The sequence below is a fragment of the Dasypus novemcinctus genome, chromosome X (genome assembly GCF_030445035.2).
Source record: "Dasypus novemcinctus isolate mDasNov1 chromosome X, mDasNov1.1.hap2, whole genome shotgun sequence".
Classification (NCBI taxonomy): domain Eukaryota; kingdom Metazoa; phylum Chordata; class Mammalia; order Cingulata; family Dasypodidae; genus Dasypus; species Dasypus novemcinctus.
In genome coordinates, this window is record NC_080704.1 from 11716913 (window position 1) to 11734563 (window position 17651).

At 50.6% G+C, this 17651-nt stretch overlaps 1 protein-coding gene across 1 annotated transcript in view; it reads left to right on the forward strand.

The window, feature by feature from the left end:
• WWC3 (WWC family member 3) overlaps nucleotides 1–17651 on the forward strand; it is a 132667-nt gene that overhangs the window by 98997 nt on the left and 16019 nt on the right. Inside the window, exons 9-13 of the mRNA XM_058291765.2 lie at nucleotides 4582–4824; nucleotides 10865–10954; nucleotides 11729–12294; nucleotides 16435–16555; nucleotides 17344–17418. Coding sequence (XP_058147748.1) covers nucleotides 4582–4824; nucleotides 10865–10954; nucleotides 11729–12294; nucleotides 16435–16555; nucleotides 17344–17418 — 1095 coding nt within the window. The remainder of the gene's footprint in view (nucleotides 1–4581; nucleotides 4825–10864; nucleotides 10955–11728; nucleotides 12295–16434; nucleotides 16556–17343; nucleotides 17419–17651) is intronic.

Consider the following 17651-nt stretch of genomic DNA (forward strand, 5'->3'; position numbering starts at 1 on the left):
CGCTGAGGTGGCATGGTGGTCGGCCCTTCTTCCGCCGCCCTCTCTTAAGTCTAGCCTTCTCTGATTGCCGGTGGCATTGGAAGGAATGGGCACTGGCTTACTAGCAGTTAGCTCAGTCAACTGAGGTGGCTTCGTCGGTCCATCTGGCTTTGACCTCACCTGGGATTTTCTTAAACCTTTGCCGTGGGCCTGCTAGCCTCCAGAACTAGGAGACAAGCATTCCTGTGGTTTTGAGCCATCAGGTCTGGGTAGTACAGCAACCCTGGCAAACTAAGATACCACCACCTAAGGCTACCCAGGTGTGGAGAGGCAAATACGTGGGAGCAAAGCAGGGTCATTGAAATATTTGCGACAAAAACTTTTCCAAGTTCATTTTTCCAAGAGAACTGAAAGCAACTTAAGACTGGCAAAGTATTTTTTTCCTACAGGCCAAAAACAGTCTTTACTGATGCTTAAATTTGATAGTGAATACACTTTATGGCCTACATACGATATTTCACAAATGCCTTTAAGACACTGAAGGAAAGCAAATCCTCAGTCAAGCATGTGGGTTTCATATTTATTACGTGATTTCCAAATTCTAATCCTGAACAGGCCTAAGGTAGACAGAAGTCCGATATGAATTATTTCTTCACTTACTACTGTAGCCCAAATGCCTTTTCTGTTACTACCCGGGCCACCAGGACCTAACATGGTTTTATGCAGCAAACCATGTGGACACTCAACGATTCACAAGGAAATGTTCTGTGTGATTTGCATTTTCCAAGAAAGAATGCGCTTTTAATCTCACCAAGTTTCGAGGCGCATTTTACATACCAAGAGTAATCCCCAGCTATTTGAACCTGTACCCAAAATATGAAGCCTGTTATCCAATTTCTCACGGGCCTAAAACGCTTCAGAAAGCCGCAGCCTACTGTCCCATCAGAAAAGGCTTTCCTTTAATGTCTTAAGTTGCTTTCAGTTCTCTTGGAAAAATGAACTGGGAGAAGTTTTCCATGTATTTCATTTCACTGAAATGAACTTTCCAAAGAACGGCCTTTCCGGAAATTGTTTTTCCATGTTTTCCCTTTACTACCCAGAATTGGAGTGCCGGTCTAGGAAGGGGGAGGGGGACAGTTTCCGGCGTGTGGACCAGCTGTCTGGCTTGGCTGTAGAAAAAGTGCGCCCTGTCTCTCCATACCTGGGTAGCCTTAGCTGGTGGTATCTTGGTTTGCCAGGGTTGCTGTACTACCCAGACTTGATGGCTCAAAACCACAGGAATGCTCGTCTCCCAGTTTGGGAGGCTAGCAGGCCCATGGCAAGGCGCGGGCAGGGCGGGTGGGCACTGCCGCTCCCCCGAGGGGTGTAGGGGGAGCGTCTGGTCCATGCCCCTCTCCTGGCTTCTGGCAGTGGCCGGCGACCCTTGGGCTTCAATCTCAGCCTCAGTCATCGTACGGTGCCATCTCCTTGCGTCTGTCTGTCTGTGTGTGTCCAGTCGTCCCCTTCTTTTGAGGAGCCCAGTCCTACTGGGTCAGGGCCACCCTACTCCAGCTCGGCCTCATGCTTCACACCATCAAGAGCCTGCTTCTGAGTTTGCTCACTGTCACGGGGCCACAGGTGAGGACTTGAACGTGGCTCTCTGGGGGACACGGCACAGCCCAGAACTGGTGTAGTCTATTTTCTTCAAGTAAACCTGAAACACTGAAGCTGCTCCCTGCGCATGGCACGTTTCCAGGCAGGCAGGGGGTTGCACAAGGCGACGCACTGTGTCTGACCTGTGGACAACGTATGAGGAAGGATTGACGGCTCGTTCTCCTCGTTTTTTCGGCTTGCAGGGCAGACAGACACATGTGCCTCCCTCGGCCTGGCCGAGGCCAGGCCCCCACTGTCCTTGGGAGGAGGTTCTCGAGCTGCTCTCTCGGGGTATGGCTGTCGGGACAGACATTGTACATTGTACTGTCTGGTCTGTGCCAGTGTTCTTCTAGAGGCGTGTAGAGCTCCAAAGTGAACACAATCCTTTGCTGGGTGGTGAAATCGTACTGTCGAGCAAAGCCCCGTTCTCGAGCGCGCCAGGGCTCGCCGGGCATTCAGCACAGCCCAAACCGCTCCTCCAGCCCGGCCGTGCGCAGGCATTGTCATCCAAAGCTTGTTGCTACCGGAAAGGTGGTCCCTCGCCTTGGGTGCAGTCACATTTGTCCTGCCAGCAGAGACAGTCACAGTACCCTGCGGACTTGGGGCTGTTACTGTCTTGGAGGCCAGGCCGGAGGGGCAAGCTTTTGGAAATTTGCCCTTGGCGCCTCCTCCCTCCTGGAATCCATTTTTCCCCTCATCCTTTGTTCTGCTAGTGGCCCTTCCTTGAGGCCTTCCTGGGAAGGGCCCGATTGGGTAGGATGGGGTCGCGGCCACCCTCAGCAGCTGGAATCCAGGTGGAGCGGTGTCTGACCCCGCTTGGCAGACGCAGACGCAGTCTTGGTCCCTTCGGCTTCACCAGTGTGAGCGGACCTCAGCAAACTCCAAAAGGAGTGCTTTTTAAAGTACGTCTGCATGTAGCCCAGGTGTGATAACTACTAGTGGATGTTCTGAGGTCATACGGTGAACTTGCAGTAGGCTCAGGTAGACTCTCATGTGGATTGGAGAAATCAAAATGAGACAAGCAAGAGGACACAATGGCACTGTCATTCGTGTCTTTTATATCTATTCCTTTCCTTTGACTTACCCTGACCCAGAGTAGAATATTCCAGAAATTTCACTGGGTGTCATGTCTCACTTGGCACTGACTTTATTTATGGGCCTGCCTGGAGTGTATTTTCCTTGGGCTTCAGTTATATGGCTGCCATAAATTCTAATTACTCTAATTAGACCTGAGCAGACACTTAAGCTCAGTTGGATGTCCAGCCCTGGTCAGCTGCCTCTGTCATTAGTTTTTTCAGTGATACCATTTGGCATCAGTTTGCAACACGTTTTCAGGAAATTAGTAGTTTTACATTAGAGAAGAAATGATCTGATAACACTCCTGCTGTGAAAGCTGCGTTCTCACCTTCACAGGGACCGGGCCTGGCATCAAGTAAAGCTGGAACGAGTATACCCTCTTCCGGAGTGCCGTGGTGAGCCCTGTGCTGCTCCAGGGGCCGACTTCTCCAGAGTCTTGTTTCTGTTTTTGTTGTAAACAGCTCTGTTGAGACCTAATTCACATACCTTCAGTTCCCCCACGTGAAGGGCATGACTCAGCGGGTTCTGAATGTACTCACAGACGTGTGCAGCCATCAGCGCAGTCCAGTGTTTAGAACATTTTCATCAGCTCACAGAACACCTGACCCCTTGAGCTGTCACCCCTCTATCCCCCAAACCCCCTTCCCTCACCCCCCGGCAACCACCGATCTACTTCCTGTATCGACAGATTTCCCCATTCTGGATGGTCATATGACTGGAATCTTACAGTCTGAGGTCTTTTGTGTCTGGCTTCTCTTATTCAGTGGCATGTTGAGTTCATCCAGGAGGTATTCCTGCTCTCTGGATTTGGGAGCCTTAAACGCAGCTTTGAAGGATGCCCCTTGGCCCCCCTTCCCCCCTCAAATGGCTGTTGAAAGGTTAGCATGGGGCTGGCAAGCTCACCCATGACCTTGGGTCAGGTTAAGCCTGATGCCCTTTGTTTCCACCCAGAAACAGATAGCCTTCCCCTTTAGCCATCCTTACACTTCGAGGGCTTAGAACTATTCCACTCCTATTTTGAAAGCTTGCTCCAAAAATACATGCCACTTCCTTTCACTGATGCTTCCTCCAGCACTACCTCAGGACAAAAAAAAAAAGATGCAGTCTGTTTGCCAAGCAAGCACTTGAGAGTTGAGAGAAATGGAAAGTGACCTCACAGCCGGCATTTCCCCACCTTTCAGTTGCTCACACTGGTACGCTCAATGAGATTGCTGGTTTGCATCCAACTAGACCATCTCATGCCAGCAGAGCGTACCCCAGGGCTGCCTCTCAGTCTTTCCCATATTTGCGGGTGCGTTTGTGTGCTCTTTAATTCATCCAGCTCTTGTCGAGCAGCTGCTGTGTGCTGGGGGCCTTGAATTTCCTGGAGGGCCAAGGTCCGTGGTGCCAGAAGAAAACCTAGGTACTGGGTGCATTTCTTCTGGATTTTCTCAAGGCAGGTGTTATCAGAAAGGCACAGCAGGGAAGCCAGAGAGCTAGAAGCTTCTCTCAGGGTAAAGCACGGTATTCAGCTACTGAGAAGGTAGGGCTGGGAGGAATGAGCCAGCTCCACTCTGCTCTCCAGCAGAGTCAAGAAGGAAAGCACGGCTCTGCAGTAGCACGGCGTGGAGCCAGTTGAGACCTGCCAGCCTTTCTTTCAATTCTTTGAAGCAGACACAGTGTGGTTAGCCCCATGCCAAATGCCCCTAGACCAGGCAAGATTATGTGAAGGTTTTGTACATCAGTCTTATTACCCATCGCTTCATAATCCTTTCTTTTTAGCAGGTAGGGCCTACTTAGCAGAACAATTTCAGTATTTACTCAGCGAAGCGGGTTTACAGAATCCGAGCGGTGGCGCGAGAATGTGTTCGGATGATTCATGGAGTGTACGGGTCTCTCTGTGTCTCTCTCCAGGGTCTCGAGTATCCAGCAGCAGCTGGCCCAGCTGGACAGCGAGTCCTGGCCGGGAATGGCCGAGGCCGACAGGGACCGGCTGCAGCTCATCAAGGAGAAGGAAGCCCTGCTCCAAGAGCTGCAGCTCATCATTCAGCAGAAAAGGTCGGCGGAAGACGTGGTGCGGCTGGAGGAGGAGAAGCGGCGCCTAGAGGAGGAGATCCAGCGAGCCCGGGCCACCTCCATGCAGGGCGCCACCGAGAGGTGGGTGGCCTTGGCCGTGCCCGAGTGGCCAGCGACACAGCTCCCAGCCAAGAACCGATTCCCAAAGGGAAAGTGGAGAGCTTTTCTAGGCTCTAGAACATTCTTGATTATTCCTCAGAGCAACTACTGCCTTGCGTGTTTCCTTGCCCAATGAACGAAAGGCAGGGTGGCTGGGACCGTGGGCCTTCCCTTCTGTAGGAGGCTCCTGGCACCCATTCTAAAGTGGGATCTGATTGAGAAGGGGGGTGGAACGAGGAAAGAAGGGTACCTGTCCCCACCCCCAAACCCACCACTTCCTGGTGTAGGCACTTGGTGCCTTCCCCAGCTTTGCAGGCCAGTGCCTGCACAGGCTTGGTGTCACGGGCCTGGCTCTCCAACAGGAGGACAGGGAGGCAGGTGGTGGCGACTCTGGACAGGGACGGCTCTCGAGCCCCGATTCCTGACCTTGTCAGCCACGGGGAACGGACCTGGCTCCTTTTCTCGCTGACCCCTTGCTCCCCAGGAAAGTATGCTCTTTCTTACGTAGTAGGAGGCCAGCAGTCTGCTCTTGGCCCGTTGCCCAATGCTTCTCCTCAAGTGGTCCTTGGGCTCCATCGCAGCGTGGGCAGTGTGAGGCCAGCCCGGTGTCTTCTGTGTTCTTCAGTGCCGAGCTCTTCGGCCTTTCCTCGTGGGCTGTTGGGGTGGCATGGCTGATTTGGTGGAAGACTGTTGTGCTTTCCACGTGGAACAGCTGTTGGAAGCGTGTCTATGGCCCCCTGCTGAGCTTCGTGGAAGCCCCCGCCCCCACCCTGTTTGGAACTATCCTGGCTCCTGAAGTTCATAAGCTGAGCGTTCAGTCATCCTGAGCCGGCCCATCCGTACAGATGCCCTTGTAACTCTTCCTTCTTGGTGCTGCGACCTTCATCGTTGACCTTTACAGTCCGTGGGTCTGGGCGTTCGCAGCAGTGTTGGAGGGAAACTTTGGGATCTGAGAGGCTGATCCACAGGACCAGGCGAAGGGCACTTGGTTTTGCCCAAGACGGCAGCATGCCCTGTGCTCTGGCTGCAGGTAAACCCAGAGGTGATGCCAACTCTACATGGGGGCGCTTGAACGCCAGTCCTTGCCTTTTCCTGGTGCTTTGGGGGTTTTTTTGGTTTTGTTTCTTGGTTAAATATTCACCTCTGCCCTACCCTTGGTATTCTCTTGTGAATGCTCTAGGTAGGAGGGCCTGGGAGTTGCACTTGGTCCTCTGCTTAGGGGGATGGATTTGGTTCCTGAACGACACCTGCTACTCAGGCCCCCACATCCTCTGCATGTGTCTGCTGTCCCCATGTGGAAATCCCAGCCATGGGCCCAGGTTAGAAATCCATGGAACCTGAGCCAGTGGAACCTGGCAGAGCCGGCATCACCCTTGATGCCGGGCTTCAGAGCCTCAGTCACCAAAGCTTGTCCAGCTGTCCCGAGCCCTGGATGCCAGGGCTATGGTGTCAAGAAGGAAGCATGCACTTGGCTTCCAAGTAGGCAGTATGTCTGGCTTGGGTTTTAAAAAAGAAAGGGAAATAGGTGACTCTAGAATCTTCTATCTCCTCTGGACCCTGTTCTTTCCCCTGGAGTCATCTTCTCCCCATGCCCATGGCCTCTGCGGGCTTCCTCCTGGCCGCTGTGTCTGCACCCTGCCAGGCTGCCAGCCCTCCAAGGTCGAGAGTCCCCTTCCATCTAGCAGCCCCCTTTCTCAGAGCTCCTTACTTCAGCCTGGGCTCAGGACCCGGCCTTCCCAAAACAGGCCGTCCTTCCTCTGGACCCTTGGCCTTTAGTAGGGAGAGATTCTATTTTGGGTCTCCAAATGGGCTTTTCTTTGTAGTTGTGGCAGGTGTGGGGGTAGGATAGGATGAATGGAAGCTGGCCTAGGCGCCACTTGCCAATTTTTCTCCCAGAGTAGAAGGAGAAAGTCTTGAAAGCATAGAGGAAAGAGCCCTCAGCGGGACCGAGTTGAGTTGAGTTGAGTTGAGTGTGCTTCCTGAGTCTGCTGCTCAATGACTTTGGCCAAGGAGGTCTCGGGGCTGAGAAGCATCAGCTGTGCACCAGGGCCCAGCCTTTGCTATCTTGGCATCACGGTCGTCATCTGTCACGTGGAAAGTGTGAGTGGCTTAGTGAGTATTACTAGGAGTTGGAGGGGTGAAAATCCTTGTCACATCCCCCTGCCACTGGCGAATGACACCCTGTAGGCGTCCAAGCTGCCAGGAGGCAGCATCACTGGAGGGAGCTTGTTCACTTCTCCCCGTGATGTGGGAGCAGGTGTGCGGCTAAGACCGAGTAAACACCAGGTCATCTGTGATGTTTCTTCTCTTAAGACCGAATGGCTTCCTCTCTTCCTTAGGCCGTGCACATTATGGCGTGGCAGGCATTTATGCAAGATGTGGCTATTCCCCCCGTGAAACTGTCCTAAGATGCCAACCTAAGAAATTGTCTCTCATAGGGAAATACTTTTGTTATACATCAGATTGTGAAAACGAAAGAGCCGTCAGAAAGCAGAGTTGGGTTTTGTTTGATTTTTGTTTGTTTGCGTGTTTTTTGGGAAACTTTGAGTCACATTTTGCTTTCAGTCACAGTCACAATGTCATGATGGTATTAACATTAACAATGTCCATGGTTTCCAGCACGGCTCACTCTTGTTGTCTAATTCTATGGTGGTTTGTGTGTGTGTGTGTGTGGGGGTAACATACATTCAACATAAAATTCCCCATTTTAACCACTTGCAAGGATGCCGGTCAGTAGTGTTAATTCATTCACCACCATCCATTACCAGAACTCTTCCATCACTGCAAACGGAAACTCTGTACCCATTGTCCCTTTTCTAAGTGGGAAAAATGTGTACAGGACTTAGGCAAATGTTTATGATTCCTGTTTTTCTACAAGAACAGACTAGAAGGCATAGCTTAGGTCCCACGCAATTTTTAGGCATCTCAGTAATCAGTGGCTTAGCCTAGTGGGAAGGTCCCCATGCCCCTTCGGTGAGGAAATCACATTTTTAAGCTTCTACAACTTTCAGAGTAACCAGCATAAAATTAGACTTGGCACTCTGTTTCATGCTCTCCCCTGCCCCATGCTCGCTCTCTCTTTGAAATGCACCTGTGCAGTAGAATGACAACTGTGACAGACAGAAGGGAGTAATTGGTTCTCAAAATTTTTTCACTAAGGATAAAAGAACCTGAAAATAAGTCATGATTAAGCCAAGATGATCATAAATGGCTGTGCTCACATGTAAGTGTGTGTCTGTATAAACATAGAAGTATACCTCTCCGTTGATAAGTGAAAATGAAGCTACACGAAGAAATGGGAGGATTCGGTAATCGGTTGGAACTCCTGCCCTGGTGGCCCAAGAGGGAAGCTGATTTTCAGTGAGACCTCAGTGTAGACGCTGTTCAGTGGGCATTGGAGGTCATAGAATCCAGCCTGGGTTGGACTTTATGCAAAAGGGTTCAGAACCCCCTCACCCCGGGCCTGGGTCCATTCCCTGTGGCGAGTGGCGGTCAGCAGCCAGTGGCTGCGTGCCGGAGCACAGTCCCCGTCCCCGGGGCCCTCCCTGCAGCAACGGGTTTCCTGTGGTTGTGAGACGTAGGACACAGCACTTTCCAAGTTCGAGTCTTAATGGGCCCAGTTTGAACCCCCTCCCACCATTGCTGTACCGCTTCGGAAACAGAATTTGCAGATGGGGTTTTTGAGGATAAGCCCTAGGCAGGAATTTAAGTATAACATAAAATCCAGAAAATGTTTAGCTATGGCAGGACGCCCCCTTCTCTCGCCACACTAAATAACAGGAGAGTTGCAGGGCAGGAGGCAGCTATCCTGTCTTTGCGAAGCGTCTTGACTAAGCTTCAGACTTGTACCACCTTCCCAAGTTCCTGTAACTCCGTGGGCATCAGTGTCCTCATCTGTGAGAGGGGGACAAATACCCATGAGTGGTCGGGGTGGATGTAAAGCAGCTGGCATTTTTCCAAGGCCCCTGGTGGTCTTGAGCTTTTTTATGGCACCATACATCTCCTGGGGTAGGACATTAAAAAGAATTCAGTGGAAATTCAGAATTGTGCACTTAAAGTTATTTGTAATTTATACAAGTAGCAGATTAAGATACTTTCCTTAAAAATTAAAATATCACAGGTGAATGGATTCTTTTCTTAAAAATTAGGCTCAGGAGAGTTGATCATAGCAGTTCTCAAACTTATTGGTCCCAGGACCTCTTTGTGCTGTTAAAATCACTGAGGCCCCCCAAAGAGCTTTTGTCAATGTGGGTGGGCGGAGGGGTGGATAGGGAGTGGGTGGGTGGACAAGTAAATGGGTGTGTGGATTTAGAAATTAGAGCTGAGAAATTTAAAGGATATTCATTTATTCATAATAACTATTAATAATAATTCATAAACAACTATAACCCCATTAGATGCTAACATAAATAACATCCTATGAAAAAGAACTTTTTTTAAAAACAACATTTTTATGAAAAATAGCTTTTTGGAAAACTTAGCGAGAGGAGTGGTCTTTGCTGTTTGTGCGCATCTCTTCAGTGTCTGGCTTCCTAGAAGACAGTGGCTGGGGCAGGCAACCTGCTGTAATTAAAGAATCTGAACAAAAATCGGACTGCATACGGATAGGTAGCGGGAGAGGAAGGGATTACTGGACCCCTGCAAGGGTTGCGGGGATCCTCAGGGGTCCTCGAACCACACTTTGAAAACTCACCTTCTTTAAAATTGTTTGTGTGGTGGATGTAGTTACACAGACACTGGGTTCACCAGCAAAAACCATGGTCCGTCCATGCCAGAGCCTCCAGAGAGTACTACATTTTCCACGCTAAACCCAGCAGAGCGCTACACGGGAAGATTTTGAAGCTCTGTTTATAGCTAAGAGAAACAAAGACATGTCAGAATTTACGGCTTATAATTCAGACTTTTTAACTAATTCAGACTGGGCTCAGAGAGGGTGGGATGTTTGCCCAAAGCCACACAACTCTGAGTGAGTGACAAAGCTGAGATTTGTACCCTAGTCTGCTGCCAAAGTCCCTTTCCATCTGGTTTTCCTCCCACTCCTACCCTAACCAAGCTCTGTAAAACCCTCGGGCTCATCTCCCTCCTGGTTGGTGGGAAGAGCAGCTATTGTAGGGTTCCTGTAGTGGCCACGTGCCACAGCACCATTGTTTTGATTTTAAATGAGGAGTGTTTCATTCTGGAGGTAAACATCTACATTCATGCACTCAGTCAACAACTACTGAGTCCTTCACATGCAGGTTTCTATCTAGTCAGTGCACTCACTGCAGTGAAAAAAACAAACAAAAACAGGTTCATTCTAGAAAATTATAAAGTAAAAAAAAAAAAAACAGAAGAAATAATTTACCTCCAACTCTGTCACCTAGAGACAGCTGTGTTATTGTTTTTTTCCCTTCTAATCTTCTAACTTTTTAGATTTTAGATTTGGATTTCCTTTTGCTTGGAAGGGATCATAGAATGAGGGAATCAGATTTGCTTGAGGAATGCTGGTTGATTATTACATGCTTTTCATTTGAACCTGTCTTCTAGACTCCCATCCGTCGTCCCACCCACCCACCCATCCATCTGTGACTCCTGCATTCATCCATCCACCCGTATGTTACTCCATCTACCCACCCACCTATCCATCCATCTTTCCACTTACCTACCCACCCATTCAGTCATCCATCCACCTACCTACCCACCCATTCACCTGCCCACCCATCCCTCCATCCATCTACCCACTCATCTACCCACCCACCCTTACCCATGTAGCCATCATCCTACCTACCCACCCACCCATCCATCCGTCCACCCATCCATCCATTCAGCTTCTACCACGTGTCTGGCACTGTTCAGGGTGCTGGGGATAAAATCTCAAACAAGACAAAAGTCTGTTTTCTTGGGACTTACAGCCTAGATGTACTTTTAGAATTTAGTCATTCAAACCTGAATCCGTTTTGAGGGATTGATAGCTGAATTTCTTGTTAAGAAAATATACTTGCTATCTTTGAAATCCACCAGTTGGCTATTTTCTTACCTCTAGGATTCTACTCCAGGAGAAGAAAAACTGTCTGCTTATGCAGTTGGAAGAAGCTACCCGCTTAGCGTCCTATCTCCAGTCCCAGCTACAAAGGTAGGTTACTTTAGAAGAGAAAACTACACTTAATTATTATGTCATAATGACATTTCTATGAATGTCATAATTCCCTTGAGTTTGGATTTTCTCCTCCTGCAACTTGGAGACAGAAGGGGTGTGAACGCAGAATGAGAAAGAAGACAAGTTAGATTTTTAAAGCCAACCTGCTAATAATATATGATTCAAGGACTATGAGGATAACCAATTTTGGCTCCCAATAACAAGTCCAAAGTCAAATTTATAAAGGAGTTTTATAATGTAGTTCACTGCTTCAGAAGCGCATATGTCCATCTACATACATATGCGCTTACACTTTTGTTTTTGGATCTTTTCGACAGATAGGAATAGCTTCAAAATAAGGAAGGTTGGGATGCTCAACAATAGCTCTCAATTTCTGGTACTTACTATAATAGGAAGCATAATGGTGAGGGCTTTCTTGTGACTTATTTCCTTATCTCACAGCCCCAGGAGATGGGTGCTATCATTCTCCCAGTCTCCAGGGAGAAAATTGGAGGCTCAGAGAGGTTAGACAACTTGACCAAGCCCAGTCTACTAGTATGTGTTTGGGCTGGGACTTGAACTCGAGTACTCGGGCTCCAGGGTCCTTGATTGCGACCGCTGCTCTCTGTTGACATGAAAAAGAAGCAAGGGAAGGTCAGTGAAGGCCAGGGCGCTGACGCCTCTCGCCCCTCTGCTCTGTGGTGGAGGGCGGCGGTGTGCGGCCCTGGGCCCAGGCCACTCTCCTCAGGTGGTGGCACCCTCTCCTTCCAGCCTGTCCGCCAGCACCCTGACGGTCTCCTCGGGCAGCAGCCGGGGCTCGCTGGCCTCCAGCCGGGGCTCGCTGGCCTCCAGCAGGGGCTCCTTGAGCTCAGTCAGCTTCACCGACATCTATGGCCTTCCCCAGTACGAGAAGCCCGAGGCCGAGGGCGGCCAGCCCTTGCGCTTCGACCTGCTGCCGTTCGATGCCCTGGGGCGCGAGGCCACCCTCTCAGATTCGCCGGGCCACGCGGGCTTCGGCAAGCCGCGGCGGTCCCTGGATACCCCGCAGTCCCTGGCCTCCCTGTCCTCCCGCTCCTCGCTGTCCTCCCTGTCCCCTCCGAGCTCGCCGCTGGACACGCCCTTCCTGCCCGCCTCGCGGGACTCTCCTCTGGCCCAGGTGGCGGACGGGCTTGAGGTGCCAGGCCTGGGTGCCCTGGACCGATTGCGGGCCCAGGCTCCTGCACTGGGGGACGAAGAGGGGCAGGGCATGGCATCCCTTCAGCTGCACGAGTCCCCTGGCGACGGGGAAGGACCGCCCGAGCGAGGACCCCAGCTGGCTGCCACTCCCCTGGGCGCAAGTAAGTGCTGGCGCGGCGGTGGCTTTTCCGCCCTGTGGAGGAAGGTTTACAAGGCGGGGAAGAGGAGGCTTTTCCCTTAAGAGTGAGCTCTGAGTTTAGGAATCTTGGGAGGACGTGGCAGCGTGTGGACCTGCCCCGTCCAAATAGTTTCTCTGAGACTTGCAGCACCTGTAGTAAGTTTGCCGAGTGTCTGTCATGGAGAGGTCATTGGAATTGGCAAAGTAGGCTTCCCCACGAATTTGGCCTGTTTTCAGAAAGTGCTGAATTTTACTGCAAATGAGCTTGAGAGCCGCCTAGCAGTCCACGCTCAGAGACTGAGAAAGAGGGCCCTGATCAGCTCCGCAGGGCGTGCGCAACATGAGCCTGCTCTGTGTGCCCACTGAGCGCCAGCACTGGGCTGGCTTCTGGTGGTAGCAGAGTGGGCATTTCTACCTTCTTCTCGTTTTGACTTCATCTTCATCCTTTATCCTCCTAGTTATCAAGAAGCAATTTCTGTCAAACATGGAAATGAAAATAATTGGCAGAATTTCCAAAGACGTGCCAGTAAGCCTTAGTTCCACAAAATCGATTGCTCTGGTCATTTGCAAATTGAGAATCGTGTAGCCAGGTGGCAGTCTGTCCCTCCAGTCCGTCTTTATTCAGCTCCTACTTTGTGCCAGGGAAAACTTATAACCCACGTGGAAAACCCAAAGCACGATTCTGGAGAACATTCTGACTGACGGCTGGCATGGCTGGTGCACAAAGCAGTGCCTGGTCTTGCACCTTCCTCATTTTACCCCCGTGTGCTTTTGCGAGCCCACCCCAGGAACTTCAAGGGCTCTTACTCCCTAAGTTTAGCCCGTGTAACTAACTTGTATTTGCACAGCAAAAATGTTTGTCATTCCATTTACGCAAACACTAGATAACTTGTATTACACTGTAGAGCTCAACCAGAACCAATATTATCCCTCAGAGGGACATGTGGCAGTGTCCAGAGACATTTTTGGTGGCCACAGTTGGGGGCAGGGAGGGTGCTCTGGCCAGGTGAGCTTTCAGGTCCATGCCCACCACCTATTACCTGCAAGGTACACCTACAAGAGCAGTCTCTCTTAACACGGGGATGTTTGGCCGGAGTCCCGTCAGGTTGTGAGGCAGCCCTGGCTTTCTGGCCCCTCTAATTTTGGCATCTTCCTCTCTGTGTTTGCAGACACACTTTTCATATCCCCAGATGCATCGTTTCTGCAATTCACATGTACATGTACCCTTCATTCATTTTGTTCTCTACAGCCACAGGTTCACTTTTCCATTTTCACTCCTTTCATTTCAAAAAGAAAACACATAATAAGGACCAAATTGTAGCTGCAAATTTTAGCTTTCTCTTAGTCTTTTTTTCCTCTGTGCCAGCTGTTTCTTTAAAGGTCGATATACGATGGTATCGATGTAATGATGCAAAAAATCAACACAGGTCCAAGGGCCCCTTTTGGCCCAAGGAAAGGCCAGGTGGGAGGGAGAACTGGCTTAATTTCAGATCATCTCCAAGGTATTGGCTTCTGTTGCGCTTTGATACTGCCGTCTGGTGGTGGATTCCTGCATGTCAGTTGCTGTGTTGCCTGTTTCAGAAATTTGAAATAATCGACTCCGTTATGGGTCCTTGTTGGGTCCTCACCCAGGACTGACTTGGGTAAGCAGCTTCAGGGTGCTGAAGACACAGGGTGCTCTTCTGCCTCGGGAACGCCTGAGCCCAGAGTTCTCCTAGTTTTGTAAAGTTGACGGGGTCTTGATGCTAGTCATGCCCCCCCCACCCCACCCGCTTGTGGGTGGATGCCCAAGGTCACGTGGTGCCCTCCACGCTGGACCCCGAGCAAGTTTCCATCAGATTTTAGTAGGGTGGCATTCAGTACTTGCCGAAACCTACGAGGAAGTCTCTAAAAACGATTTCTGCCCTTGAGGTTTTAAGCAGTCTGGGGGGAGAAGGAACAGGGCAGTGGGGAAAGAGACTGTAATCTTTAACCTTTTCACATTTTTAGTACCTTTTTGTCTTCCCTGGATCCCAAGTCCAATGTGTCATGATTTGGAAATAATTTTTCCGTTTCACCTACCCATTAGTATTCGTTCTAAACCCATAAAGGCCTTGACTCTTCTCGTTGTATAGTGACGTTTTATTATAGTCATTCTCTGTCTAAAATAATTGGCTTAAATTCTACTGTTTTTCACCTTTGCTTTTTCTTTATCTTGTTTCTCATGCGGCGTGACAGAAACACTCGCTGTAAGTGACCATGGAATAATCCTTCTCCTCTGTTGCGTAGGCTGTGGGTGCAGATGTGGGTAGGACGTGGCCCAGGAGAGCATATCTTACAGTTGCACCTGGATGGCGCCTGTCAGTTACCCAACTATTTCTTTGTGGGTATGTGGGTATATTTACGCTATCGGTTTCCCCAGAAATAGTGTCTTTCCTTATTTGAGCATGGCAGCGGGAGACTTTGGCCACCATGTAACTTTCATTGCATTTTCTTCCTTTTTGTCAAGTCGTATGGGCGCCCGGAGGTCTCTGTCCATCTGCCTGCCTCGTTTTTGTAAACGATGAAAAAGTCGGAGATTTAAAAACTAGGACTGTTTTAAGATTTATGTTCCTCGCTTCGTTTGTGTTGCCTCCACGGCCACCTCGTTGCCTTGAACCCAGGCCGGCCGGCCGGGGTATGCTGTGCTTGCCGCTCTGCGTTCCTGCACCCAGGGGAGGCCCTGCTCACCGCCACTTGCTCGGGGACTCGGTGACTTTGCCTGGGCCCATTGACAAAGAACGCCTCCATTTCCTCCCCCTTCTTCCCTTCCTTCCCACCCTCAAAGGGTTACCTGCCGCTGCTCGTGTCTGTCGCCTGGTGCTCTCTCCTAAAGGGAGTTTCAGGCCCCGCCTGGGGACCCTGAGGAGTTTCAGGACAGGGAATAAAACCAGAGGCTGGCTGCTGGTCCTGCGGGCAGCCCGGGGCCGTGGGCCCAGGGCTGGGCCAAAGAAAGGAGCTGGACGGAGGAGACCTACAGCGCGAGGGGCAGTGCCCCCGCAGCCTGCGCCCGAACCAGCCCCTCTTTTCCTGCTGACCAGGGCAGGGGCTGGCTCCGCGGGGCTTGGCCCCAGGCGCGGCTCGCAGACCTCTGGAAGTTACTCGCTGTCTTTATTTGAGATTGTGAGGTGGCAGCCCTCAGCCCTGTCCCATTGTCTGTCCCTCTGGCTCGCTTCACATGGTGTTGATACGCACTCGGTGGCCATTGGTGGGTGCAGCCATTTCCCTCCATTTAGGGGTGCACGGAGTTCCAGGTGTTCAGTTTCGAGAGCTTATGCAGCCAGAGGAAAGTAGGAAGCTCCCAGAGGCCCAGGGATGGCTGGCACCAGGCATCATGGTGACAGGGGACCACACATTTTGAGCTTACAGCTTGAATTTTCTCTCTCTGGGTAAAAGGTTGTGACTCTTATGGACAGAGGCACCTGTAGCATGGGAAGACTAGATGTGTATTTTTATTGCATTGGTTAAAGGAACTAGTTTCTTTGAGGGAAGGGGTAGAAACAGTTGATGGATTGGTAAAAAGGAAGACACCAACATTTACCATTGGCTCTCGATTAGAGTAGATATGAAATTATAAAATGAGCTGTCTGGTAATGGTAGTGTTCAAACCCCAAGAAAGAAATTCTGGAAACCAATCTGGCATGCAGGCTGCTGGGGAGGATAGAGAGATAGGCAGGTCAGAGCCCTGGCCCCCCAACTCCTGTGACACCCCCCACCCCAGTCTCTCAGGCGATGCTTTCAAAGTATTTGGGTGTTGTGTGCTTCACTGTGTCCCCTGACTTGAGGGCCACTAATTTTGGTTGGGACTCAAAGGGCAAAGCCTCCCACCACCATCTGGTGTTCTGTGTGTCCCTTATGGATATGAAAAGATAGTTATTCCAAGCGTCTTTCCAAAAGGTTCAGAGAAGTAGCCAGAAGTCCATTTCTTCCATTTTTCAATATTGAAGAAGGTGGGTCTTTAAAAATGTGTCTGCGCCTCTACTGGCATGTCCGGGGAGGTCTCGGTGACCTAGCCTGTGCCCTCACAGCATTGCTTGCTGGGCGCGGCAACCCCCGGCCTCCTGCGCTTTCACCTCCCGACCCCTGGTGTCTCTCTTGTTTGTAGCGGTGACTCTTCGTGAAGACAGTGCCAAGAGGGTGGAGAGGAGAGCGCGCCGCGTGTCTGCGTGCCGGTCGGACTATTCGCTGGCCAGTGATAGCGGGGTGTTTGAACCGCTGCCCAAAAGGTCAGAAGTCCCCCGAATCGGTCCTGCCTTCCCCCCAAGCAGACTTACGCCCCGTTACCTTGAAGGGTCGAACACAAAGGGTACAAACTGAGAGGTCTGCCTTTTGGAGCCTGTTCCCCTCAGGGGCAGACTAGTTTTTTAGCTGGTTTTAGCTGTGCCAGATTGGGCCGTAGAAACCTGCAAAGAAGCCACCTTTGGATTCTCTGTGGCGTTCAGAGAAGGGCTCTCTGTTGCTTTGGGACAGTTTTCCTTTCTCTCTGGCCCTGGTGCGTTATGGAACTGGGAAAGGAGAATCAGTGTGTAAGAGAGACCTGCTTTTCTAGAAAGGAGACCATTCCTTAGCAGTTCAGTTCCTCCCTCCCTCCCTGAGTTCTCGGGGTGCCTTTGCAGTGACCAACGCCTTTTGGAGTTTTGGGCCCCAGTGGGATTACCCATGTTTGATGTCAGTTCTTTCGTTGGACACATGTAAATCTCAGATATCTATTAGATGTTTCACTTAATTGCACCTTTTGTCAAGTTAATTTTTGAACTTGGCCCCTGTATATCGCATGCTTTTGAAAAGAATGCCAAGTTATTTTCTAAGAAAAACAGCACTTTGTAGGCGGGTTACCTGTCGATCCCAGGAACCCATTGAGCCCTTTAGTCAACTGACTGATTAATGGTTTTTTTTATTGCAATCTAATGAAGACCTTCTCAGTAAGAAGTGCTCTTCACGAGAGAGCCTCTGCAGAACCTAGGGTAATGGACTCCCCTTGGAATAAACCCAGTGAATTTCCAATTGGGTTTAGGAATGAAGATGCCGAAGAGCCTGCGTACGGCGACACCTGCGGTAATGAAGAGCCCCAAATCCACGTGGGATTTTTGTGAGTACAGACGACTCCTCCTCTGTAGGTTTTAAGCCAACCTGGAGTTGGGAGTGCACCCAGCCAGTCACACCTCCACCTGCAGGGCGAGGAGGCAGAGGGGGCATACATGATCCTGGGGCTGCTCCCCCTGTCCTCAGCTCATGTCATGTGGGAGGGCAGAGGTGCCATGAGGAGCTCCCAATTAAAAGCTGGGAAGCTGTCGCCTCATGGAGCTAGGGCTTCAGGGGTGG